Here is a 26,337-nt window from a genome sequence, read left to right as displayed (position 1 = left end):
AGACTGGGCCGCGTCGCTGCGAATAACAGGTCACGCCAGGGAACCCCAAACCCCGGACTCGGTCCCCGTGCCTTCCCAACTGACCTCTTCCAGAAATTTAGTCAAGTCGTACACCTTGTGGTGCAGGATCACCCAGGTGCTTTTGCTGTTGTTGTGCTTCTGGATCTCTTCCAGGGTGTAGTACTTCACAGCCTTGTCCGACTGCTCGGCCATCTCGTACGAGTCGAGCCTCCGGGCCCTGCTCACACAGCCGTCACGGGTGGAACACACACAGCGTCTCAGGCAGCTCCGCTCGGGACATTCCCGGAGCTCCGGGGCCGGCGGTCCCGGACGGGGCGGAGGCACAGCGGAGAAGGCGGGCGGCGCACGGCCTCCGAGGACTGGCCGGCTTGCTTGTCACTCAAGAGGCCTCGCCCTCTGCCGACGCCCTCCACCACCCCGAGCGTGCGCCCGCCCGTCGCGCGAGTGTTGATTGGCTACGGGAGGCGCCTTTCGCAATCACCCGCTCCTGGAGAGCGCGAGGAGGGCGGGGCTTCGCTGAATCTGCGCAGAGGCAGCGGGAAGGGCTCCTGGGCGCGTCGAGCTCCGCGCGGTGGGGCCGGGAGGGAGAGAGAAGGTAGTGTTGGGCCGCGCAGACTGCACCGAGTCAGCCCTGGGGCCTCCCGTTTGTTGGTACCCAAAATAGCAATGCTTCTGTCCACAAAGTGGACGTCGTGGGGAAACTTGTTAACAAGCACCGATGTGAAGGAGAGCTTTGGACGTCTTCAAAGAAAAAAGAAGTCGCACTGCTTCCCTCAATCATGTGTTTTCCCAAATAAACTTCACCATAGTTTTACTTCCCTAACCTCCACGGGGAAGTGGGCCGGGTTGGAGGATGAGGTCTGGGTTACCTCATTCTCACAGGATAGCAATTCAGGGGGGAAAAGTTTCTGCTGTTCGTCAGTGACTTGGCAAGGGCTTGTATTAGTCTCTTATCTGTCTTATCTCAACTGTGCTGTCCAGATAAGACCTAAATGATGAACAGCACTTCGAACAGAGTCTATGATATTTCCCCAGCTTGGCCCTCCACTGCCACTCTTGATGGAAGGTAAAATATCACACATGAAGGACTGCAAATGTTTGCGAGAGAAAAAACAGAAATAGAAAATTCCAGGATATTAAAGTCTTCTGGTAGTTTAGACCTTTTCAGCAATAGCAGTTGTTATGTCCACAGTCCAGTTGTGCCAGGGTAGTGGGGTAGGCTGTGAAAAGGCCAAAGACAATGCCCAAAGACAGTATGGGAGACAGACAGACAGACAAAGCTTAGGAGAGATTAGTGACTGCTTCAAGAAGAGTGCTGTGGCTACAGGATGAACAGATAGCATCTTCATCCCTCAGGGCACTTTCCTAGGTAGTGCCTTTTTCCCAAAGGGCACCACAAATTGTTCAGCAAGACAATCCTTTCTGCAGTTTCCTCAGTCTGGCATCAGTTCGCACTTTGAGACGAGTTTTATATGTTAGTCTGAAGAAGCAGTGACAACAATATTAGCTTGCTTGAATGAACTACTATCCTGGTGTACTTGCAAGAAAGTAGCTTTCCTACAGGTGACATTTGCCTTGTTCCCAGTGTGCATAAAAGAAAGCTTAGAGTCCTGCAAGATAGGATTGCTCTCATTGTTCCTTTAACTTGACAGGCTTTTGAGAACAGAAAGGGGGTGTGCAAAGACATGGTGTTTTACTGTTCCCTTTTTTTTAGAGATGCAAAAGAGAGCAACACAAGAGGTTGCACATGTGGGCCATCCTCCCAGGGTCTCAGAGGTCGCTGCACATATTAGGTGCTTGGTGATTATTAGTTTTCCCCCTAACATACCTGTCCATAGGAATATGTGCCCACTGAAAAGAAAACAGTGCTCAAAGCATTTCAAAATATTTACTTTTTTTTCCCAAAAGCCAATATTCCAAGTGTAACATTCGGTTGTTCGGGAAATATTTCTAAGTACTATATGTGGCTAAAAGAAAGCAAATTATTTGTACTACCACACTAATCAGTTGTAGTTCATATATTTGAATGTTTACTTCACATTAACCAACAAAAACTATGTAAGAATAATTTCCAAGAAAGTTCTGTACTTTTTTTAACCTTTGATTTTTAACACAACTTTAGGCTCACAGGAAGTTGCAAATATAGCAGAGAGGTCCTGTGTCCCTTCTCCCAGTTTCCCGCAATGATTACATGTTGAGGCAACTGTAGTTCAACATCAAAGTCAGAAAATTGACTCTGGTACAGTATACATGCATTGTTCCACCCAGCTTTAGGATTCATGTAGGTGTGTATCACTGCCACAATCAAGCTACAGAACTGTCCCATCACACCAGGCTCCCGAAAGTGCTATCCCCTAGAGTCACAATCACTTCCTTTATAGGTCTCATGTGACCTTTTTATTTCTCAAGGATCAATGGGATATGTGTGTGGCAAAATGGTCCCCTTGGACATCCACAAGGTCACCCGCTCTCTTCATGTCACGTCTCCGAGGCCTTCCTGACCACTTTACTAAATACACACAGTGGCCTCTGACAGCACTTCAGGCTTGTCTCCGAGGCACCCTTACCATCTTCCATACTAAGACTTCCTTCATTTATCCTCCTTATTGTTCCTCCAAACCCCTAAATTTCTGCCCGCATATTGCACGGCAAGGGAATGGGTGACAGAGGGGTGGGCTGCTGAGAGCTGGGGGCGGGGGCTGCTGAGAGCACTGGGCCTGCTGGGAGCTGACGGGGTGGGGGTGAGCGGGGGCGCTGCTGAGAGCTGGGGAGGGGGGCTGCTGGGAGCACAAGGCCTGACAGGAAAGCAGGTCAGCTGGGAGCTGGGGGAGTCAGCTGAGAGCGATGCCTGCTGGGAGTGCAGGGCCTGCTGGGAGCTGTGGGCGGGTGGGGGATCTGCTAGAGCAAGGGGCCTGCTGGGAGCACGAGGCCTGACAGACCTGATGGGAAAGCAGGCTGGCTGGGAGCACAAGGGCCCCTGGGAGCTGTAGGGGTTGTGGGGAATCTGGTGAGAGCGCAGGGCCTGGCGGGGAAAGCAGGGCCTGCTGGGAGAACACACCTGACAGGAGCACAGGGCCTGCTGGGAGCTGGAGAGGAGGGGGGAATCGGGTGAGAGCGCAGGGCCTGGCGGGAAAGCAGGGCCTGCTGGGAGAACACACCTGACAGGAGCACAGGGCCTGCTGGGAGCTGGAGAGGAGGGGGGAATCGGGTGAGAGCGCAGGGCCTGCTGGGAGAACACACCTGACAGGAGCGCCCCTGAAGGTGACCAGTAGGGTGCTGAGGAGGAAGGCGCTAAGGTGTGCTGTCCTGTTTCTAGGGAGGCAGCCCGTGGGCCCTGCTGCAGGGGGCCTGGGCTGGTTGGCCTGCGGGGACAGTCCACCAGCTTCACTGTCCTGCAGGGGGAAATGGGACAGGCTCCCTCCCTAAGCCCAGGTGCAGGGGGCTTTCCTTGGAATTCCGGGGTCCCTTAAAACCAGTCAGGCTGGAAGAAGCTCTTGGGGCCTCCCCAATTCCTCTGCCTCAGGGGAGCTGGAGTCAGGTTTCAGCTACCAGAATCCCCAGGACCACCTAGGGGACTTACCTGATGGGACAAAGCGGCCACACTTTGGTTTCTGGGCCAGTGTGTTTACTGTCCTTAAACAGGGACAGTCCTGTGATGCTAAGTGGGAAGTGCTGGGGTCCAAGCTGCCTTCTGCGACCTGGGAAAGTCGGGGTGGACAGCACTCACACTCCCTTTCTCTGTACTGCCAAGGTGTGAATTAGGACAGCGGCCCCAACAGAGATTTCAGACCTTTCCTTTCATCACAAAGTAAAGAATAATATATTCCTCAGACTCCTCAGCCTCGAATTGCTTTACAGAGATAAACGATTTTGTTTCCTGAAAACCAAACAAATTTGAAATGAAAGTTAAGATTAGCCTGGACTTGTAGAAGGAATTTATTAAATAATATGGTAGAAGCATTGCAAGAACCTAAATAAGCTGGTGTTTTGTAGTATTTCTACTTAAGTTACTGAGTTTGTGGTACGAAACTAACAGGTTTAAAAAACTCTGGGTTAGCTTGAGATGTGATGAAAATGTTCAAAATGTATTGCATTGGTAGTTGGACAACTCTGAAGATAGTAAACAAAAAGGAAAAGTAAAATGTTGGTAATATATAACTGATTAAGTTTGCTAATTTTGTTATCTTTTTCTAACATGACATCAGCTACATGATGAGTTGGTATTGAAACCCTGTTGGTGAAGTAAATATAGCTTACTACCTTTTATTACTGTTTTCTTTAAGGGTCTGATTGCTGAGACACATAGTCAACAAGAAGATATGAATGAATCTAGGCAGCAGTCACTGTTCTTCATGACACTTCCAGATTTGCACAAACTCTGTGCTGTCCAGATAATATTGAGTAACAGGATGGCAGATACTGAGATTAGGAGTACACAAATGAAGATGTGCAGGTAAAAAATACATCATCTAGGTCAAATGGTGGTTCCATTCTCAGCTTTCCAAGGAATCTCCATACTGTTTTCCATATAGGCTGCACCAATTTGCAGTCATACACCAGCATTGTATGAGTGTGCCTTTTCCCCCACATCCTTACAAACACTTATTGTTGTTTGGGCTCTTAATAGCTGCCATTCTGACTGGAGTGAGATGAAATCTTAGAGTAGTTTTGATTTGCATTTCTCTAACTGCTAGAGATGTTGAACATTTTTTCATATATCTATTGATTGTGTATCATCTTCTGAGAGGTGTCTGTTCAGTTCCTTGACCCGTTTATTGATTGAGCTATTTATTTTTTGGGTGTTTAGTTTTTTGAGTTCTTTATATACCTTAGAGTCCATGCTCTGTCTGATGTGTGAGGGGTAAAAATTTGCTCCCAAGATGTAGGCTCTCTTTTTACCTCACTGATTGTTTCTTTTGCTGAGAAGAAGCTTTTTAGTTTGAATTCATCCCATTTATTGATTTTTTATTTTAATTCTTGTGCTATAGGAGTCTGATCAAGGAAGTTGGGGCCTACTTTTTCTTCTAATAGGCGCAGTGTCTCTGGTTTAATTCCTAGGTCTTTGATCCATTTTGAGTTGAGTTTTGTGCATGGCAAGAGAGAGAGGGGTTTAATTTCATTTTGTTGCATATGGATTTCCAATCCCAGCACCATTTGTTAAAGAGGCTGACTTTTCTCCAGTGTTATGTTTTTGGCGCCTTTTGCCAAATGTTTTCTCTGATATAAGGAGGCTGATTCATAGTGGGATTGGGAGGGGGATCATGGGAGGATTAGACAAACTCTAGATAGGTCAAAGGGGTGGGAGGGGAAAAGAGGGGCCATGGGGGTAAAAATGATGGTGGAATGAGATAGATATCATTACCCTAAGAACATGTATGAAGACACGAACTGTATGAATATACTTTATATAGAACTAGAGATATGAAAAATTGTACTCTATATGTATAATATGAATTATAATCATTCATATATATATATATAAGAAATTAGAATAAAAAATTTAAAAATACATCATCTAAATAAGTTTTTAAAACTTTTTAATCACATAGGAGTCATTGTAGAAGTTTCATCCTTTAAAGCAAAATATTCATTTAATCTGTATATATTTTGACAGGGTATGTGGGATTACAATTAAGGAGGGATTCAAAATACTTAAGATGTAATGTACTGTTGAGTTTTTATATTTGTGACCTCTTTTGTGCTTTTTTAAAATTTAAAATCTGTACACACATTCTTGAATTAAATTATATTCCTCAAAAGTTAGAGATACTAGTACATATTAATATTCATCCTTTTATAGTTACATGTTTAAATACTTTTTGCAAATCATATGATATTTATATAATGAATAACTATTATACATAGTAAACATTTATAGTAGTCTTTACAGGGCACTTAAAGGTACTATAAACAGAACAAGAAAATTTCTTAATTTTCAAGTCAATAAAAGATACTGAAGAGTATTTCTTCAAGAGTTTTCTTGAATATTTGGCCCAGGATACTCTTTGAAAACAGCTCAGTTGAAACCTAAAGTATGATCCATAGTAATTGAGGACCCATCTTGTATTAATTCCTTAAATGATTTGAGGTACTTAAAGGATTCATAGAATATATGAGAAGATTTTATCTTTAAATGAATTCCCTTTAAACGAATTTTCTTTATATGCAGATTTCCAGGGGTAAGAAGTGAGGTATTCCTCCATTTTCCTCTCATTTACAAGACTTTGCTTCCCATTATGTTTTCCTATCCAAGTTCATCAAGGAGCCTATAACCTTCTACTTATGTGTAATTTTATGATACTATTGAGGACTTAATTGTGACCCCTTTGGGAAATAGGTGGAAAAGTGAGATTTTATGCTGTTTGCTCTTGAATTGCAGACAGCAATGCCCATAGACTGGGGCTGTCTTAACTTGCCCACCCACTAATGTCAACCTGGAACAGCAAGCAGAGACCTGGCTATGTTAGATAATGGCAGGCCTTGTACCCATTTCATGTGGGTTCCAACAAATATGAAGCCTAAAGAAATAGGTTGGCCCATTTTTGTATTTTGAGATAACCCCATACACATACTCATGGTTATCTAAATTAGTATTTTTGTAATGATTAGTAATGTTGAAATTTTCAAATTTCCATCTGTATTCCTTTTCCTGTTTTCTTTTTTTTGGCCATTGAAACAGGATTACTGATAATAATTTGAATTATGAAGATTTTTGTTGTAAGGCCAATTTTTTTCCCTATTGAAAACTAAACTGAATCCACTATCTACTTCTTTCCAGCTTGGAAAGATTTTCACTTTTGAAGGAAAAGAATATTGTTAATAGTTGTAATTTGGAAGTAATTGCTAACTTCACTGATAGGTGAATCCTTAAAGCCTTTTATTAATGAATTTAGTGCCCTGTACTCACCATTGCTTCCGGCCATCCCCAGCCCCCCAAAAAAGGAAAGTAGAAGAAACAGGAGTTAAAAGAGAGATTCTTCACAGTGTTTAGACATTTTCCAGTTGACATGGGACAAAAATGGAATTTTGAAAAAGGCAATTAGATTCACAAATGAAAGAGATTGGGAAATTCAGATTTAGGGAAAACTCAGATTAATATCAGCATATAAAACTTCATAATTCTCTAATTCACATATTGGCTGAGTCCCTACAATGTTTAAGGGTTCAAGGTATTACTTGTGGGGAGTGATTTAGAAATCTATAATACCTTCCTTTCCTAGAAGAAATCAAATATTAACTAAGTAGATTTCCTAAATATTCCAATAAAGTAAAAGTAGTAAGAAAGCCTACTTTGTAAACTGTGATCAAATTCACTGTGAAATTAATACATTTCTTATCCACAGGCAATTGCTGTTTTTGCATGAAGATATTCTTACATCACCTGTGCCTGGGATACTAAACCAAATTTGGGTGGTGATGGCGGTTGGTATTACTAATTAGTGGGAGTAAAATTGACAATTACTTAAGTGTCATAGCTGAATTTGAAGATTAAGCACTCTATGTTGTAGTTTGCTCACACCAACAACAGACTAACTTTGGTATACCTGATGTTTAAAGTCCATTTTTGTGATTCTAACTTACTATTTAGTTTTCTCTGTCATAAATTCTAAAATAAACACTATTAATAAATAAAACAAATGCATAGTACAAATTTTAAGATAGTAAAGGCTTAATACCTTTCATCATACTTTACTAGATATGCCTAATATAAAGGAAGAAGTCTTCATTTCAATAAATCAACTATATATAAAGAACTCAGATCAATATTGCTTTCTATTTAGAAATTAAATATTTTGTATCAGTTCATTTTTTATTGGCGCATTATAGTTATACATAATATTGGGATTCATTTTGACATATTTATACATGTATATAACATAATTTGATCAATTTCATTCCCCAATACCACCCTTTCTTCCCTCCTCCCTGCCTCTGTACCTGTTCCTCTTCTTTACTGGTATCCCTTCTATTTTCATGAGATTCTTTCCCTATTTTTTTTTTCACTTTTGATCTCTGCCTTTCATGTATGAGAGAAAACATGACCATGACTTTCTGAGTCCCATTTATTTTGCTTAATGATGCTTTCAGGTTCCATCTATTTTTCAATCAATAAATGGGCCAAGGAACTGAACAGACACCTCTCAGAAGATGATACACAATCAATAGATATATGAAAAAATGTTCAACATCTCTAGCAGTTAGAGAAATGCAAATCAAAACTACTCTAAGATTTCATCTCACTCTAGTCAGAATGGCAGCTATTAAGAGCCCAAACAACAATAAGTGTTTGCAAGGATGTGGGGGAAAAGGCACACTCATACAATGCTGGTGGAACTGCAAATTGGTGCAGCCAATATGGAAAACAGTATGGAGATTCCTTGGAAAGCTGGGAATGGAACCACCATTTGACCTAGATGATGTATTTTTTACCTGCACATCTTCATTTGTGTACTCCTAATCTCAGTATCTGCCATCCTGTTACTCAATATTATCTGGACAGCACAGAGTTTGTGCAAATCTGGAAGTGTCATGAAAAGACCCAAGTCAAAATTAGAGAAGAAAAAGGAGATACAAAGACATTTCTGAAATTCAGAGGATTGTTACAGAATATTTTGAAAACTTATTTTTGCAATAAGTTGGATATAGAAAACCTAAACACACCATCAACAAGGAATAAGAAGATTAAAACAAGATACTTGGGAATCAACTTAATGAAAGAGGTGAAAGATCAATACAATGAAAACTATAGAACCCTAAAGAAAGAAATCAAAGAAAACCTTAGAAGATGGAAAGATTACCTTGCTCTCGGATAGGCAGAACTAATATTATCCAAATGACCATATTACCAAAAAGAAAAGTTGAATTCTACCAGACCTTTAAAGAAGAAATACGTTGAATAGAAATGGTGAAAGAGGGCATCCATGTCTTGTTCCAGTTTTTAGAGAGAATGCCTTTAATTTTTCTCCATTTAGAATGATGTTCACCTGAGGCTTAGCATAGATTACCTTTACACTGTTGATATATGTTCCTGTTATCCCTAGTTTTTCTAGTGTTTTGAACATGCTATTTTTTGTCAAATGCTTTTTCTGCATCTATTGAGATCATCATATGATTCTTATCTTTGAGTCTATTGATGTGAAGAATTGCATTTATTGATTTCCGTTTGTTGAACCAACCTGCATCCCTGGGATGAATCCCACTTAATCATGGTGCACAATCTTTTTGATATGTTTTTGTATTCAATTTGCCAGAATTTTGAGAATTTTTGTATCCATGTTCATTAAACATATTGGTCTAAAGTTTTCTTTCTTTGATGTGTCTTTGCCTGATTTTGGGATCAGGGTGAAATTGGCCTCATAGAATGAGTTTGGAAGTGCTGCCTCTTTTTCTATTTCCTGAAATAAATTGTAGAGTATTGGTATTAATTCTTCTTTAAAGGTCTTGTAGAACTCGGCTGTGTATTCATCCAGTCCTGGGCTTTTCTTGGTTGCTAGGGAAAGAGGTGAAAGATCAATACAATGAAAACTACAGAACCCTAAAGAAAGAAATCAAAGAAAACCTTAGAAGATGGAAAGATTACCTTGCTCTTGGATAGGCAGAACTAATATTATCCAAATGACCATACTACCAAAAGCACTATACAGATTTAAAGCAATTCTGATCATTCAAAATAGCCTCAAAAACAAAAACCTGGGAATAAATCTAACCAAAGAGGTAAAGACCTCTCCGATGAAAACTATAAAAACCTGAAAAAAGAAGTTGAAGAAGACACAAGAGTATGGAAAGATCTTCCATGTTCTAAGATAGGCACAATTAATATTGTTAAAATGGCCATACTAACAAAACCAGTATACAGATTCAATGTAATCCCTAACAAAATATCAACATCCTTCTTCAAAGAACTAGGGGAAAAAAAGTTCTATAATTCATTGGGAAGAATACAGGACCCCGAATAGTCAAAACAATTCTAAGACAAAAAAAACAAAACAAAAAAAATACTTGATTTAAAATTACACTACAGAGTTATAATTACTACAGAAACTACATGGTACTTGTATAAAAACAAACAACATAGACCAATGCTTCAGAATAGAAGATGCAAAACCAAACCCACCTAAATAAAGTGGGTTACTTTGACAAAGATGCCAAAAACATACATTGGAGAAAAGAAAAAAAAACATACATTTAACAAATGGTGCTGGCAAAACTGATTACCGTGTGAGATTTCTGTAATATGTTTACCATATATAGAAGAATGAGACTTTTCTATCTCCCTGCACAAAGAGCAACTTGAAATGGACCAGAGACCTAGGAATTAGACCAGAAAATATGCAATTCCTAGAAGGAAATGTGGGGTCAATACTCTAGCCTATAGGCCCAGGCAATGACTATCTCAATAGGAATCCCATAGCTCAGAAAATAATGCCAAAAATTAATAAATGGAATGAAGTCACATTAAAAAGCCTTTGTACAGCAAAGGAAACAATTAAGAATGTGAAGAGAGAACCTACAGAGTGGGAGAAAATTTTTGCTAGCTACTGTTTCGATGGAGTATTAATATGAAGAATATATAAAGAAGTCAAAAAACTTAGCACCAAACAAACAACCCAATCAATAAATGGGTAAATGAACTTCACAGACACTTCTCAAAAGAAGAAATATAAATGGTCAAAAAGTATTAAAAATGTTAAACATCTTTAGTAATTAAGGAAAAACATATCAAAACTACACTGAGATTTTATCTTACTCCAGTTAGAATGGCAGCTATTAAGAATACAAAAAACAATATATGCTGGGAGAATGTGAGAAAAAAAAAGAACACTTCTAAACTGTTGGTGGAATTGTAAATTAGTATAACCACTATGAAAATTGGTATGGAGTTTCCTCAAATGACTTAGCTATACCACTCCTTAGTATTAATCCTAAGGAATTAAATCATCAAACTATAGCAGTACACGCATACCCATATTTATAGCAGCATAATTCACAGCAGTGAAACTATTAACTAGGTGTTCATCAATGGATCAATGGATGAAGAAAATGTGGTATATATACATAATGGAGTTTTATTTAGCCATAAGGAAAAATGAGATTATGTAATTTGCAGGAAAAGGCTTAGAACTTGAGAACATTATGTTAAATGAAATAAGCCAAAATCAGAAAGACAAAGATCATATGTTTTTTTCTCATATGTGGAAGTTAAAGAATAAAAAGGAAAAGAAAATGGTTAGGGGGAATCTCATGAAAATCAAAGGGATGTCAGTAGAGTATAGGAAAGATACCAGGGAGATGGAGGAGGAGAGGGAAAGGGAAAATACTGGGGAATAATATTGGCCAAATTATATTGTCATGTTGTGTGCATGTATGAATATCCCACAACAAATTACAACTATAATGCACCAATAAAATATATGGAAAGAGGAAGGAAGGAAGGACAGACCTAGACCTAGGTATTTTTCTCTCCCTTAAGAACACAGGATATTATCATCTTTAAATATTTGCTAATCTGTTAGGTTGAAAAAATATTTTCCTTTAAATTGTATTTCTTTCATTAGTAAGTTACATCAATTAAGTCTTTTGAAATTGAATTTCCATTTTTGTACATTTTCCGTATTTGTGTCTAAGAATCTATTATACATTAAGGAAAGAGTCATCTATGAAATGTATTGGTCTTTCCCTTTATGTGGCTTCTGGGGTCATGTCACTATCAAAGAGTTTTTCCTTACTTTGAGAATGTGCCCACAAATTCTAAATCAATGAGATAATGATTATCATTATTTCAAGATATAGAAACTACTAGAATGCTAGCCTGACTCCAGGCTCTATGTTATGTTATGCTTAAAATCTTTAGGTATTTATTACATTATCTAATTATATATCACTTATGTCCTTTTTAATAATGTGGATTTTTGTTACAGATACCATTTTTTAAAGCTGGGAAACTTAATGCCTATATTGAAAAATATGGAGCTAAGGTAAGTTGTTTTTTTAAAGAATAATAATTCCAGATGTTTTTATGTTGATTATAATGTATTCAGCTTCTTTTGCTAGCAAAAAATATTGAAGTATGTTTCTCATAAGCTATTGGTATGCATGTTAAAGAACCCTACAATTTTTTCCAAACAATTTTTGTGCATACTTGGTACAGAAAGAGAAGACAAGTCTTATTTTGTTGTTGTTATTGAATACATAGGCATTTTATGTGGCATAATCTCATTTAGCATAGACATCTTTAAATAAATGAACTTCCCCATTTTTTCAGATGAAGAAAATGAAATCCAAACAGGTGGAATTATTATCCACAGTTATATAGCTAGTTGTGGAAGAATAAAACATAGGTTGTATTCTATATGGTGATGAAATTCTGAATCTTAGCAATGAGGAAAAACAAATTTTTGCAGTTGATCACATCTATATATTTGTAAACCAAGTCATGGAGTGTTGGCTAATGCTCACTTTATGCCTCTGCAAGTACCTCTGCAGCACTGTATCATTGATGATTCTCATCACTGCTGTTCTTTGTCTCAAGATCTTCTGGGGTTCAGAACAGTGAAATTTCTGGTCAGCTCCAAGGTGAGATGCTTCCTTTAGGTTCCAAGAGGATGGTGGTTCAGAAGACCTGGAGGTGCTTTGCAGTTCCCTGAGCAATCTTTAAATAACCTGAAAGTTTATTTAAACGATGAGTCACAGTGTGTGGGAAAACAGTATTGCTCAGGACCAGTGTAGAAAGCTTATAGTTAAATCTTTTTGCTAAGATAAATCTTTGGTCACCAAAAGAGTCTTGTCATCTTTGAAAAACTACTTATGAACTTTGAGAACCAAATGTATAATATATTGTTTACCTAGAATGAGGCCCTATGTCTTTCAGCAATCCCTGAGAAATTTTCCCTTTATTGTGGAAAGTATTTCATGATTTAATGCAGACCTCTTTGCTGTCTTACTGGTTTGTTCTTGTAGTATTTAATTTTCTTATTAATATGTTGATTTTAAAGGTCAAAATTATATTATTTTTGGACAAGTTCATGACAAATAACAAAAGGACTTGGTGCAATATGACTTTTAAGATGAACTCTAAATTTTAAAACAGTTTTTTTCTGAGCATAAAATAGGTAGCATTTCAGTATTGATTTAATAAAAGAATGCTTATACTAAACATTGTCATTTTATATTTACATTAAAATTATAAGAAAAATTAAAATCGAGAAAAAATGTCACATGTAGTCCTTACATGCCATTAAAAATGCATATACTATTATGTCTTTTCTTCTAGGCTTTTAAATCATACCTTGAATTTCATCAGTGTAAGCTGTCACATCCACAAAATATTTAAAATATTTTCATTAATAGTCTTATTTTTTTCCATATATACTAGTTCTCATTCCTACTAAGTAAATTTGTTTTGCCCCTTTCAGACTTCCAAACTCTGAATTCCTTACTATTTATGAGTTTTTCCTTAGCCTCTCATTTCCATATCCTCACTGATTCTTCATGGTTATATTCAATTTTCCTTTATGTACTTGATTTTGTATAACAGCCAACATGATCAGTAGATATTTATTGAACACCTATAATATGCTGAGAACTCTACTTATGTCATGTGACATTTTTCTCAATTTCAATTTTTCTTATAATTTTAATGTAAATATAAAAATGACAGTGTTTAGTATAAATATTCTTTTATAAATAAAACTATAGATCAGACAAAGTCCCTGCATTCAGGAATCTTTCTTTAATTGGTTCATTATAATTATACATAATGATTAGATACATTATGCCATATTTGTCCAAATACATAATTTGATCGATCTCCTACTGATTTATCTTCCCTTTCCTTCCCTTATTCTTTCCCACTGATCTCTTTCCTCTACCGATCTATCATCTATTATTATTATTATATTATTATTTTTTAAAAATTGGAACATTGTAATTATATGTAAAAGCAAGATTCTTTGTTGTAAATTCATGCATGAATGTAGCATAATTTGGTAGTTTGTGCTCCCTCATACTTTCTCTCTCTCAATCCCCTTCTTCCACTCTGTTTGTCTCCTTTCTATTTTTGTGATATCCCGTGGTATTCATTCTCTTCCTCCCCCCCATTCCCCACATGCCCCAGCTTTCACATATGGGAAAAAAATTTGACCCTTGACTTTATGAGTCTGGCTTATTTCATTTAGCATGGTGTTCTCCAATTTCATCCATTCAACAGAAAATGATATAATAATTTTGTTCTCCTTTATGGCTGATTAAAACTCCATTGTGTATGTATGCCATATTTTCTTTATCCATTTGTCTGATGACACCTAGCCTGGTTCCATAACTTGACTATTCTGAAATCCACTACTGTAAACATTGGTATGCATGTTTCATTTTAGTATACTTGTTTTAATTCTTTTGGATAAATACAAAAGAGTGGGATAAGAGGTCACATGATGTTTCCATTCCTAGTCTTTGAGGAATCTTCATACTGCTTTCCAAAGTGTTTATGCTAATTTGCAATTCCATCAACAACATATAAGTTTATCTTTTTCCTCATATCCTCACAAGCAAACATTGTTACTTTTATTCTTAATGATTACCATTCTAAGTGGGTTGAAATTAAATTTCAGTATAGTTTTGCTTTGCATTTCCCTGATTGCTAAGGATGTTGAACATTTTAAAAATATTTTTGTTGGCCATTTGTATTTCTTCTTTTGAGATATATAAACTCTAAATAGACCAATATCAAGCAATAAGATTAGATGGAGCAGAAGGGTGAGAGTGGAAGGGAGGGAGCAGGGGGTTAGAAATGTTGGTGGAACATCATTATCCAAAGTATATGTATAAAGACACAAATTGGTATGAATATACTTTGTATACAACCAGAGATATGAAAATTGTGCTTTATATGTTTAATATGAATTATTATGCATTCTGCTGTCATATATTAAAAATGAATAAAAATATATTTTTTAAAAATGGTCTGGGGATGCAGCTCACTGGTTAAGCACCCCTTGGTTGAATCCCATGTACCAAATAAATAAATAAATATAAAAATAAACTTAAAAAAAAGTGTTCCAACAAACAAAAGCCCAGGACAAGATAGAGTCTCAGTTGAGTTATACCAAACCTGGAAAGATAAAATAATACCAGTTCTTCTCATATCATTCTATGAGATAGAAAATGGAGTAACACTTCCAAATTTATTCTATAACGGCAGTCTTACTCTGATACCAAAACTAGATAAGGACAAATTTAGAAAAGAATAGACCAATATTCCTGATGAACATAGATGCAAAATCGTTAATAAAATATTTGCAATCTGCATTCAGAAACACACTGAGAAGATTGTACACCAGCATCAAGTTGGTTTTATTTCAGTGCAAGGTTGGTTCTATATATGCAAATCAACAAAAGTAATTCATTCCATAAATAGAATTAAGGGGGGGGAAATCTCATGAATCTCTTGTTAGATACAGAAAAAGACATCAACAAAATCCAGTGCCCATTCATTTTTAAAACACTGAAGAAAATAGGGATAAAAGAAACTTACCTCAACCTTATAAAGTCTACATATGACAAACCCAAAGCCAACATCATACTGAAGGGAGAAAAACTGAAAGCTCTTCCTTAAAACATTAGGAACAAGACAAGGATATTCTTTCTCACCATTTCTACTCAATATAGTACTTGAAACTCTATCCAGAACAGTTAGGCAAAAGGAAATCAAAAGGATATAAACTTAAAAAGAAAAAATAATCTCTGTTTGCAGATGATTCTATACTTAGAAGAAACCTCCCCCACAACACACACACATAAAAACCACTCCATCAGAAGACTTCTAGAGATGATAAACAAATTCAGCAAAGTAGCAGAATACAAGACCAACACACAAAAATCAATAGCTTTTCTATACATCAATAGCTTTCCTATACACTGCTGGGAAAGAAATGAGGAAAACAATTCCATTCACAATAGCCTCAGAAAATAAAATAAAATAAACTGTAGCCAAAGTGGTGAAAGACCTCTACAATAAAATTATAGAATACTGAAAAAAAATTAAATTGAAGTTCTTAGAAAATGAAAAGATCTCCACATTCCTGGATAGACAGAATTAATATTGTCGAAACAGCCAGTTTACCAAAAGTGATCTATAGATTCAATATGATCTCCATCAAAATATCAATGCCATTCTTCACAGAACTAGAAAAAACAGTGCTAAAATTCATACGGAAGAATAAAAGACCTAGACTATCTAAAGCAATTCTGAGCAATACAAACAAGGCTGGAGGCATCACAATACCTAACTGTGAGTTATACTACAGAGCTATAGTTAAAAGCAGCATGGTATTGGCATAAAAACAAACATGAATACCAGTGGAATGGAGGATACAAAGGCAAACCTACACAGATAAAGTCATATGATCCTTGATAAAGGTATCAAAAACATGTTGGGGAAAAGACAGCCATTTTTTGTCAAATGGTGCTAGGAACACTGAAGAATCAAACTAGATCTCTCTCTCTCTCTCTCTCTCTCTCTCTCTCTCTCTCTCTCTCTCTATATATATATATATATATATATATATATATATATATATATATATATATATATAAATTTAACTCAAAATGGATCAAAGACCTAGGAATTAAATCACAAACTCTCCAACTGCAAGAATAAAACATAGTGTCAGCACTCCAACATGTTGGCATAGCCATAAACTTCCTTAATAAGACACATAATGCTCAAGAAATAAATCCAAGAATGAGTTAGTAGGATGGCATCAAATTAAAAAGCTTCTGCACAGGAAAGGAAATGAGAGCATAAAGAGAAAGCCTACAGAATGGGAGAAGATCTTTGGCAGCTACTCTTTCTATAAGTGATTAATATTCAGGATATATAAGAACTCAAAAGCTTAACATCAGGAAAAATTAATTAACCCAGTCAATAAACGGGCAAATGATCTATAGGGAAAAAAACCCCACTCTGTCTAAAGTTTTTGGAAGAGTTTGTGTCCAGTTTTATTATTTCTTCCAAAAGGTGTGATAAAATTCACCAACAAAGTTATCTGTCCATTAACTTATGAGAAGGTTTTTAACTAAGATTTTTATTTTTTGAATAAGTAATAGGGCTACTCAAGTTATATACTTCCAGGAAATGAAAAAAGAACATTTCATCTAAGTTGTCAAATTTATTGCATAAAGTTGCTTATAATATTCTCTTTTCTATAGAATCTGAAGTGATGTCACTTCTCATTCTTATCATCTCCCCCACTTCCCTCCTCCCTCATTAGTCTAGTTAGAGATTTGGCAATCTTATTGCTTCTCAAGGAATAAACTTATGGGCTCATGGATTTTTTTACTCCGGTTTTACTGTATTATGTTTCAGTGATCTTCTTCTTAGTCTTGGTTATTTCCTTCTGCTTTGGGATTAGTTGGCATTTTTATTTTGCTTTTCCCTCATTTCTCAAGGTGGAAGTTGAGATTATTGATTTGAAAGCAACCTTCTTTTTGTTACTATTGTTGAAAATGTGCTTATTGTATATGTACACATTTATGATATAAGAAATCCACAGGGTTAACTAACAAGTTTTCAAAGGGAAATTTTAACTAAAAATATTAGAATTCACTTCTCACACCCTTCTTTTTAAATTTAGAGACATGTTATGTTATTTCCTCCTACATGTATGTTTTATTTTGATTTTCTTCAGTAAGAAATGCTTTCTAACTCCTGTCTGATAGCTTTTCTGGTCTATGCATTGTTTAAAAGTATGTTTAATAGTTTCCAAATACTTGGGGATTTTGCAGGGATCTTTCTACTGTTGATTTCTCATTTAAATTGTTGTTAGAGAATATGTTTTATATAACTTGAATTTTAAAAAAATTAGTTGAGGCTTATATATGCTACAGAAGATGAATTATTTTAGTAAATATTTCTTGTCCCCTTGAGAAGAATGCATATTCTGATCTCATTGTGTGAACATTCTATAAATGTTAATCATGTCACATTGGTTGATGTTATGTATAATATGGGGAGAAAATCTCCTTGGCTCACTTTTATGCATGTCTTTCTCATATTTGCAAGGAAAGCCTTTTCTTCTGGACTGTATTTTCAAGGATGTTTATATAGTGAATAGTATGGTTCTTGCCCACCTTTGTCACATTCATCTATACCCAGATGAATCCTCAAGAGGGATTTTCTGCTGATATTTAGAGTTTGCTCTCAGTGTAGCTCTCTCCTCTTTAGTATAACACCCTCAAAAGTAGAAAACTAGCTTCTGTAGCCTCCCTGGGCTCTTGGCTCTCTTTCCTCAATGCAGAGACTACCAACTTCTTCAATTTCCCTCCCTAATTGCAGCCTGAAAACCCTCTCTAATCAATAAATTGAGGAAGCCACAGGTTTATCTTGGGTTTCCCTTCACTTGGAGATCACTCTTCTTTGTTACCTGATATCCAGTATGTTATGAATCATTATTTTATATAATTTCCAGTTGTTTTGCAATATGGAGATTCAACACAGAACCTTGAACATGCCAGGAAAGCACTATATCACTAAACTACAACCCTTGCCCAACTTGCCTAGGTTTTTAGACATTTCAAGTACAAGGATAAATCTGGTTGGTCAGAAGTGAAAATCCTGATTTTAAAAATTATTTACAAATAGAGATAATTTGTTGGTTGCATATGTGCCCATCTAAGTAACTGCTTAACCATTTCTAATTTTGAATTAGAGTGAATAATAATGAAAAAAATATCACAAAATCATTCTGCCTGCATTTTTCTGTATGGACCAGAAAGCAAAGTTGAAGGTTTTCAACAATAGGAGTTCTCAGGGTTTAGGTTTCCTGGGCCAGGGTAAACAAGAAAATCTGGCCATGTTTCCTAGCAGTACTGATGGTTTCAAAGTGAGTATCTTTTAATGTTTCTTTAACTTAGAACCATATAGCACAAGCTGTAGCAATGACCATAATTTTTCTCTAGAATAGCCCAGTTTGCTGAGTGGTGATCTCAGCATGCAGACATTTGCAATGAATTTATAAGGAAATAGTAATTGCTCTCAATTTGCCCTTTAATATTTTTAGATGGAGGCTCCACAAAGAGTAATTCCTATAATTCTTCAAAACTGCCTTTTGTATTCATTCACGGCTAGACTTGCACCAGCCTGGAATAGAACTGGCCATCTCTTGGTGCAAGGTGATTATGTCTGTGAGTCATTGGGACTTTCTGAACTAGATTACTCCATTGTGTACAGCTGTTTTTAATTTAAGGTATCTTATTTTAAGGGATTAGTTCTTAGAACAGCTCCAACTAAACATTCTCAAGCAAGCCAACAACAAAAAAATGTCATCTCCTTCCTTTGGAATTATACAGAGGCCTGCTGATAGATCTTTAAAAATAATTTTATTATATAGTACTTGGTAGTTAGGAATAAAAAAAAGCTATGAAGAATTATAAAATGAACACAGGTTCTTGGTAACTTGCATTTTGTTGAAATCTGATGGTTTTCTAAATATTTTATAGCAGGAGATAAATATTTGAGAAAAAATTGGGCATTTCTGTCCTTTCAATTGAAGAGATTTTTTCTAAGCTGTGATAAGATATTCCTTTATATAATTTTATTTTAAAGTATTTTTTATACCTTGGTAATTTCATATCAAAAAGTTATATTTATCAAGCATAATTATTTCTGAGTTATAATAATATGGTGTATTCTATGACTTTTTTAAGGAAGAGATTTTCTTTCTCAAATGGGAAAGCAAAATGCTGTTGGTAAGTAAATATGCATGTTAATAGATAAAACATTAATATAATTAGTAGTTGTTAAAACAATATTAAGGTCATTGGGTTATTATAATCTTGATGACCAAGTTATAACAGAATTTAATCAGATAGAATTATAATCAGAATTTTACCTGGGAAATCACTTCTGATTTAAAATCCATATTTACCTATTTGAGGAAAATTCACTCATATTAATTGGAAACACACTATATTTTTATTTTCTTAAAGAAAATTATAACTGTGAAGGAATTCAATTCTGCATGTAATTATAGTTTCCAGTCAAGTCATTAAAACTTTTCATTAGTTCTGAAGTAAGTCAAAGCTTTAGTTTAGTTTAGATTAGTTTTGTTTGGTTTGGTACCAGGATTTGAACTCAGGGGCACTCAACCACTGAGCCATATCCCAATCCCATTTTGAATTTTATTTAGAGACAGGGTCTCACTGAGTTGCTTGGTACCTTGCCATTGCTGAGGCTCGCTTTGAACTCATAATCCTCCTGTCTCAGTCTCCTAAGGTGATTACAGGTGTGTGCCACGGCACCTGGCCAAAGCTTTAGTTTTATGAAAATATTCTTTTCTTCTTAAAAAAGATTGTCTGAAGGGACATAGATAATCTGAAATATATGGTTTACTATAAGATCCAACCAAGTTTTTTTCAATTGTTTGCATTGTTGTATTGAAGGTGGACAGTAGTCCTGAAGTAGCAAATGGGTGAGAATCCTCAGCAAACAGTAGAAGTTATTAATCAGTCCTGGTAGCCTTTTCCACCATTTGGGAATAACCTTAAAACCCTGCACATAATCCACAACTATTGGAGTTGAGGAAACTGTCCAGTTGAGAACTATTTGCCCTCTGGCACTAGTTTTATTTTTCAGTAGTGAAGTGGTAGCTGCTGTACTCTAGGTCTGGAGGAATGGGTTCATTACCTTAGTTTCATCCCCCAAACACTAGCATGAGACTATAGTTAAAGATAACAGTGTAGAAGAGCAAAATTTCTTACTCTTGTGTAGAACATATTTTTTTTTTTTTTACTTTTGTTGAAATATACCAAGACATAACTTAGAAATTGTAGGTATATACTCATTGAATTTTTGCAAACTAAACATATTCTCATAACCAGTTCTCAGATCAAAAAACATTGCCAATACTCCTTACTCCCCTAATTCTTCTTCAGATAATATTCCTTCCCAAGGTTACCACTATCCTGACTTGTCAAAAGTAATTTTATTTATGAAAAAGTAAGGAAGAGGCCTCAGAGCTCTAGGAGATCTGGAATATATCTGCCAGTATATTTGAGGAAATTTGATAGTAAAAGACATTCAAGTCAGAGGCCTAGAAAGAAGACAGTCTCCACTCTTAGTTTGTAAGACTTCAGGTCATTAAGATATTTGTAGGCTTTCATCTTAACTGGAGAGTGCCTTGTTTTTCTTGTTGTAATCCTGTCTCTCTCTCTCTCTCATACACACACACACACACACATACACACACCCATATTTTTTCATACCTTTGTCTTCTTTTAGATATCTCTAGACTATCCAATATCATATGGTAATTATTTGAATTTTAATATGTAAAAATCTGTTATTAACTTAGTTTCTAACTCGAATAAGTTAAAGTAATTTTTGTTACTAAAATAGTTTAATGGGATGTAATAATAATTCCAAACAGTTCATAGTTAACTGTATTTTTCAGTATTGGACATCAATGTAACAGAAATTCAAGTTTGTCTAAGTATAGAAGTTTTCACCATCAGATTGCCACCACCTGAGGTATCACATGTTTTGTTTCTATAATTTATTATATTCCTATATAATTAATATATTTGTTAATATTACCAACATGCCATTAGATTTTAATTTTTAATATGAAGTTTGATGGGAGGGTTTTTGTTATCACAGAAGCAAAAAAATCCATACTATTAAGTGCTTGATATATTTATATTGTCCTAAATATTCTTTCTCAAAGAAAATATAATTTCAGTGTATTTAACACAGGTTCTATCATATTATTCCTTGTTCAGAAATATTTTTAGATGGCATCCAAAACTCCATAACCTTATCCTGTCTCAAGATCCATTTCATACCTCTCTTTTATACCTCAAAATAATAAAAGCACAATTTTAGCTCATACTAAATGTAATATTCACCCCTTACCCTTGGCTTTCTGGTAGCATTATTTTGTTGTGCATCTATGTTTTATAACATTCTCTATCGTCTTTGTGGATATATCTTCTATTTTGCTAATTTCCATAGCACCTAGTATAGAGTACTATACATTAGTAGTCTCTTAAGAAGTGTTATTTTCTTTCCTTTACACCAGTTATTCCCATCAGAAGAGGACTTAGGAGAAAATGAATGATTTTGCTTCCCATGAAATATTTGGCATCTGTCTGGAAACAGTTTTGGTTATCACAATGTGTGGGGGAGGTGATATTGCTACTGGCATCTAGTGGATAAGAAGCCAGAGATGCTGTTGAATATCCTCCTGAGCACAGGACAACCACAACCACCCTGATACCACCCAATAAAAAATTATCCAGCCCGAAGTGTCAATAGTGCTGAGGTTAAGAAATCCCAGGCCTAAGAGAGATGACTCTTCCTTTGCTTAGGATGTCCCTTCTAACTGTCCATATAGGTGCTCATCCTTTAAGGGCCCCTCAAATGCTATTCCCTCATTCATTTTTTTCTCTTTAATTTTTGATATCCTGTTATGGTGAGACAATGGATAGGTCAGAAATGAATAGAATCTACTTTTCTGCCTTCACGAATTTGTAAGTTACTACGGAAGCTGAGTTGTATATAAACTAAAATGTATGATATTCCATGCTTATCTTGGACTGATGAGAAACTTTTCCAAGGCTTCAAACCCTATCTGATCTCATTTAAACCCTCCTATCTGCTGTGCTATACTCATATACTACTTACATTTTAAGAATTATATTATTTTTTGTAGTTTTAAGTTCCTTTATAAGCATCATGAGTATTAATACTGTATTTTCACATTTGAATTTTCTTCAGATGATACTTTATACCTATGTTTGAAACTAGATTGACAAAGAGGAAGAAGACATTTTGAGATTAGAACACCTGTACAAATTATCATTCCCAAATGGGACATTTCTGTGAGTGGAAAGGGTTAATCTGATAAAATGTTGGCCTAATTTACATGAACTGGTCATACCATTTATTATTGGGAAGAAAAATCAGCTATTAGAAAAAGTAGACTATCTGAACCCTAGAATTAGGCATATTTACCCACCCACTTATGGCATAGTGGAAAAACCACAGTCTTTTCTGGGGAAATCAGGCCCTCTACTGTATATGACAAAGAGAACAGAGGACATCAATCTTTGCCAGCAGGCCAGCTCCCAAGAAAAAGAAGGAGGGGGGCTGGGATTGTAGCTCAGTGGTAGAGTACTTGCCTAATATGTGTGAGGCCCTGGGTTCAATCCCCAACACCACATAAAATAAATAAACAAAATAAAGCATTGTGTCCATCTACAACTAAAACATATATATATATATATATATATATATATATATATAAAACAGGCTTCTTAAAAAAAAAAAAGAAAAAGAGGGAGGAGTTCAGCCAAGCATACCTGCTTATTTATCCCAATTTTACCAACCACCTACTCTACCTTAGAGAATAATGGGTGGTAGAGCAGAGTGATACCAGGAATGTGTGTTAGCAGAGCTTTCTAGACATGGAAGGAAAACTGGAAATGGGACAGACACGTTGCTCTCCTCTTGTCGATACTATATACTGTGTTAGTTAGCTTTTCATTGCTGTGACCAGAATTCCTGACAAGAACAACTTAGAGGAGAAAAGATTTATTTTGGCTGATAGTTTCATAGGTCTCAGTCCAGGTCAGCTGACTCCATTGCTTTGGGCCTGCCGTGAGGCAGAACACAAGGCAGGAGACTGTGGTAGAGAAAGACTGCCCAACTCAAGGCAGCCAGGAAGCTGAGAGAGAAAGACATCAAAAGTCCAAGGATACTGGGCTGGGATTGTGGCTCAGCGGTAGAGTGCTCCCCTAGTATGGGCAGGACCCAGGTTTGATTCTCAGCACCACATAAAAATAAAGGCATTCTGTTGTTTTTATCTCCAGGAAAAAAAAAAATCATTCTCTCTCTCTCTCTCTCTCTAGAAAAAAAAAGAAAAGAAAAAAAGTCCATGGATAGAGATAAGGACACACCTCGGTGACCTACCCCAATGACCTACTTTTTCCGACTAGGTTCCACTCCCAGTAGAATATTCAGATATCAATGGGTTAACTCATCAATTGGATTAACTGATGAGGTCTGACCCTCATGATCCAATCATTGCCTAAAAGCCCTACCTCTGAACCTTTTTGCACTGAGGACCATGATTTCAACACATGAGTTTTAGGGGAATATTCCAGATCCAAGCCATAACATTCATTCAATATATGCCTATCAAATTAAATGAATCCCCTAAATAATGATTGATGATCAGTTTTTCTGAATTTTATCTTTATTTACTTGTTTTATAATGGCATTTTCAGCATCGAATTACTATAAAAATTAGTTTCCATACATGTTTATGTTCCTACTAAATTGTAATCTTTTGTAGAGTTTAATGTCTGCCTTATTCATCTGTGTCCTCCATAACTAAAGGATAATTGAATTTAATTTTTTTCTTATCAAAGTCTAATATTGGTTATTAGACCAAGTGAGGGAAATATGAGTGAAGAGGGAAGGAGGAGAATGCTTTTTGTCTCTCTTTCCTCCAGTTCATCTTCTGTGCTTTAATTTTCCTTTTTAAAATCTACTATAACCTCCACTGTGTGGAGATGAAAGATGTAAGATGAAAACTCAATTGTTTAGTGTGACATACAAGGTCCTCAGTGAATTGATCCAAACTACTTTATATGTAGCTTCATCTACCATCTCTCCTTTCCTGTAGACAAGTTGTGAATTTTTTTTCTCATCTTTTCATGTCTTTGCTCATACTGTGCTATAAGCCCTCACTGCCCTTTCTCCAGCTCATTTTTGGAGACTTAACTGGATTATCACTCATTGTGAAAACTTTCCAGCTCGCAAGGCTTCTCTCTCTTTGTTATTGTTTTCTATGCAAATGTCTTATTAAACTGAAAAGTCTTAGAGGAGAGGATCTGTGTCTTACTGTTTCATCAAAGGAGTTCTGTTCTATTGGACAGCTGCTTATTGGGTGTCATAATATATATGTGCAAGATGCTGGTGAGAGATATCTTTTCCTTCCAAAAGTTTTATCTAAATTTACCAGAAGATGAGAACATTTACTGAATACTGGTTAATATTACACCATAGGTTAGAACACACATTGAAATTCCCAGTTCTTAATAGTAAGAACACTTTGAGCATGTTATTTATCTCTCTGAATCTTACTTTTTCTAGTACATTGTGGATGATATCTACCTCATGGGTTAAATTATATTAAGTGCTTCACACAGCATATAGCCTATAATACAAGTTAAAAAGTGATAGCTTTTAATATTATAAGTAAATAGGTTGAGACAGAGGTTAGATAATTGCTCTAGACCTTAAGTGTAGTAAGTAAGCAATTCAAGGTTTAGTTTGTACCTCAACTTTTTTTTTAAACTATACTATGCTTCCTTCATTTAGATTTTGGTTCCTTGGCTTAAAGATGATTATTAATATTTTTTTGGTGCTAGGGATTGAACCCAGGCCTCATGCATGCAAGGAAAATACTCTACTGAGCTATATCCCAGCCCACCTTGGTTTAAATTTGTATGCTGCATACAGCCTTACAGAAGTGGGTACTATATATATAATCTACTTATTTACACATTTGTACTTAAGCTATAGACAGCCATTTATTGATGATCATAATGTATATGACACACATATATTACATATATATGGTATCTAGTTATATTACACACACATATGTATATATATATATATATATACATATATATATATATATATATATGACAGTTATGTAACAATGTTTGGCAATGTAGTATCAAGTTTTATAGAAAATATATTATTTAGGGATTCAGATAAAAAGAAGATGTCTGAGAGAGTTCATTCTTGAAACCTTTGGAACTAATACCTACTATTTTCTACCATTTTGTTCTTTAAAAATCTCCTTTCTCCTTTTTCCAGAATTTTATATCATTTATTTGTGGTTTTTCTTTTACTTACCACTTCGATGTTGCTATTTCCTAGGGTTCCATTATCAGCCCTTCCTTCTTTCCTGTAGCAGGTTCATCCATTCCCATGGCTTCAACCTATACACCTCTACCTCCCAAATAATCTAATGTATTTCTCTGTTCTCTCGTAGACATTTTCACATAAATATACCAATGGTACTCAGACTCCATTATGATGTCTAAAACTGAATGTATTTTTTGTCACCTCCCCCAACCCAGATCTATTCCTTCTTTATATTTATTCTTTGACAACTGCCAACAAAAGTCAGTAAGTACCTTTTAAGAGACTTCAGAATCAACTTTCGCTCATCCTCTTCCTCACTTCTTCTATTTGTCTTTTAAGCCTACCTTGTCTCTGTAATTGGCTCCTCTCTCTCAATT

The 26,337-nt window shown here is 36.0% G+C and overlaps 2 protein-coding genes across 2 annotated transcripts in view; one reads left to right on the top strand and one right to left on the bottom strand.

The window, feature by feature from the left end:
- Cyb5a (cytochrome b5 type A) overlaps positions 1-300 on the bottom strand; it is a 28,788-nt gene extending 28,488 nt beyond the window's left edge. Inside the window, exon 1 of the mRNA XM_076836862.2 lies at positions 85-300. Coding sequence (XP_076692977.1) covers positions 85-213 — 129 coding nt within the window. The 5' untranslated portion in view covers positions 214-300. The remainder of the gene's footprint in view (positions 1-84) is intronic.
- A 4,040-nt stretch (positions 301-4,340) lies between these two features.
- The window catches only part of C17H18orf63 (chromosome 17 C18orf63 homolog), a 40,009-nt gene continuing 18,012 nt past the window's right edge, over positions 4,341-26,337 (top strand). Inside the window, 6 exon segments of the mRNA XM_076837328.2 lie at positions 4,341-4,474; positions 7,365-7,443; positions 11,940-11,996; positions 19,077-19,188; positions 19,723-19,764; positions 21,468-21,544. Coding sequence (XP_076693443.2) covers positions 4,341-4,474; positions 7,365-7,443; positions 11,940-11,996; positions 19,077-19,188; positions 19,723-19,764; positions 21,468-21,544 — 501 coding nt within the window.

The sequence above is a fragment of the Callospermophilus lateralis genome, chromosome 17 (assembly GCF_048772815.1).
Source record: "Callospermophilus lateralis isolate mCalLat2 chromosome 17, mCalLat2.hap1, whole genome shotgun sequence".
NCBI lineage: Eukaryota > Metazoa > Chordata > Mammalia > Rodentia > Sciuridae > Callospermophilus > Callospermophilus lateralis.
The sequence above is the reverse complement of the archived record's forward strand: the minus strand, read 5'-3'. Positions and strand labels throughout refer to the sequence as shown.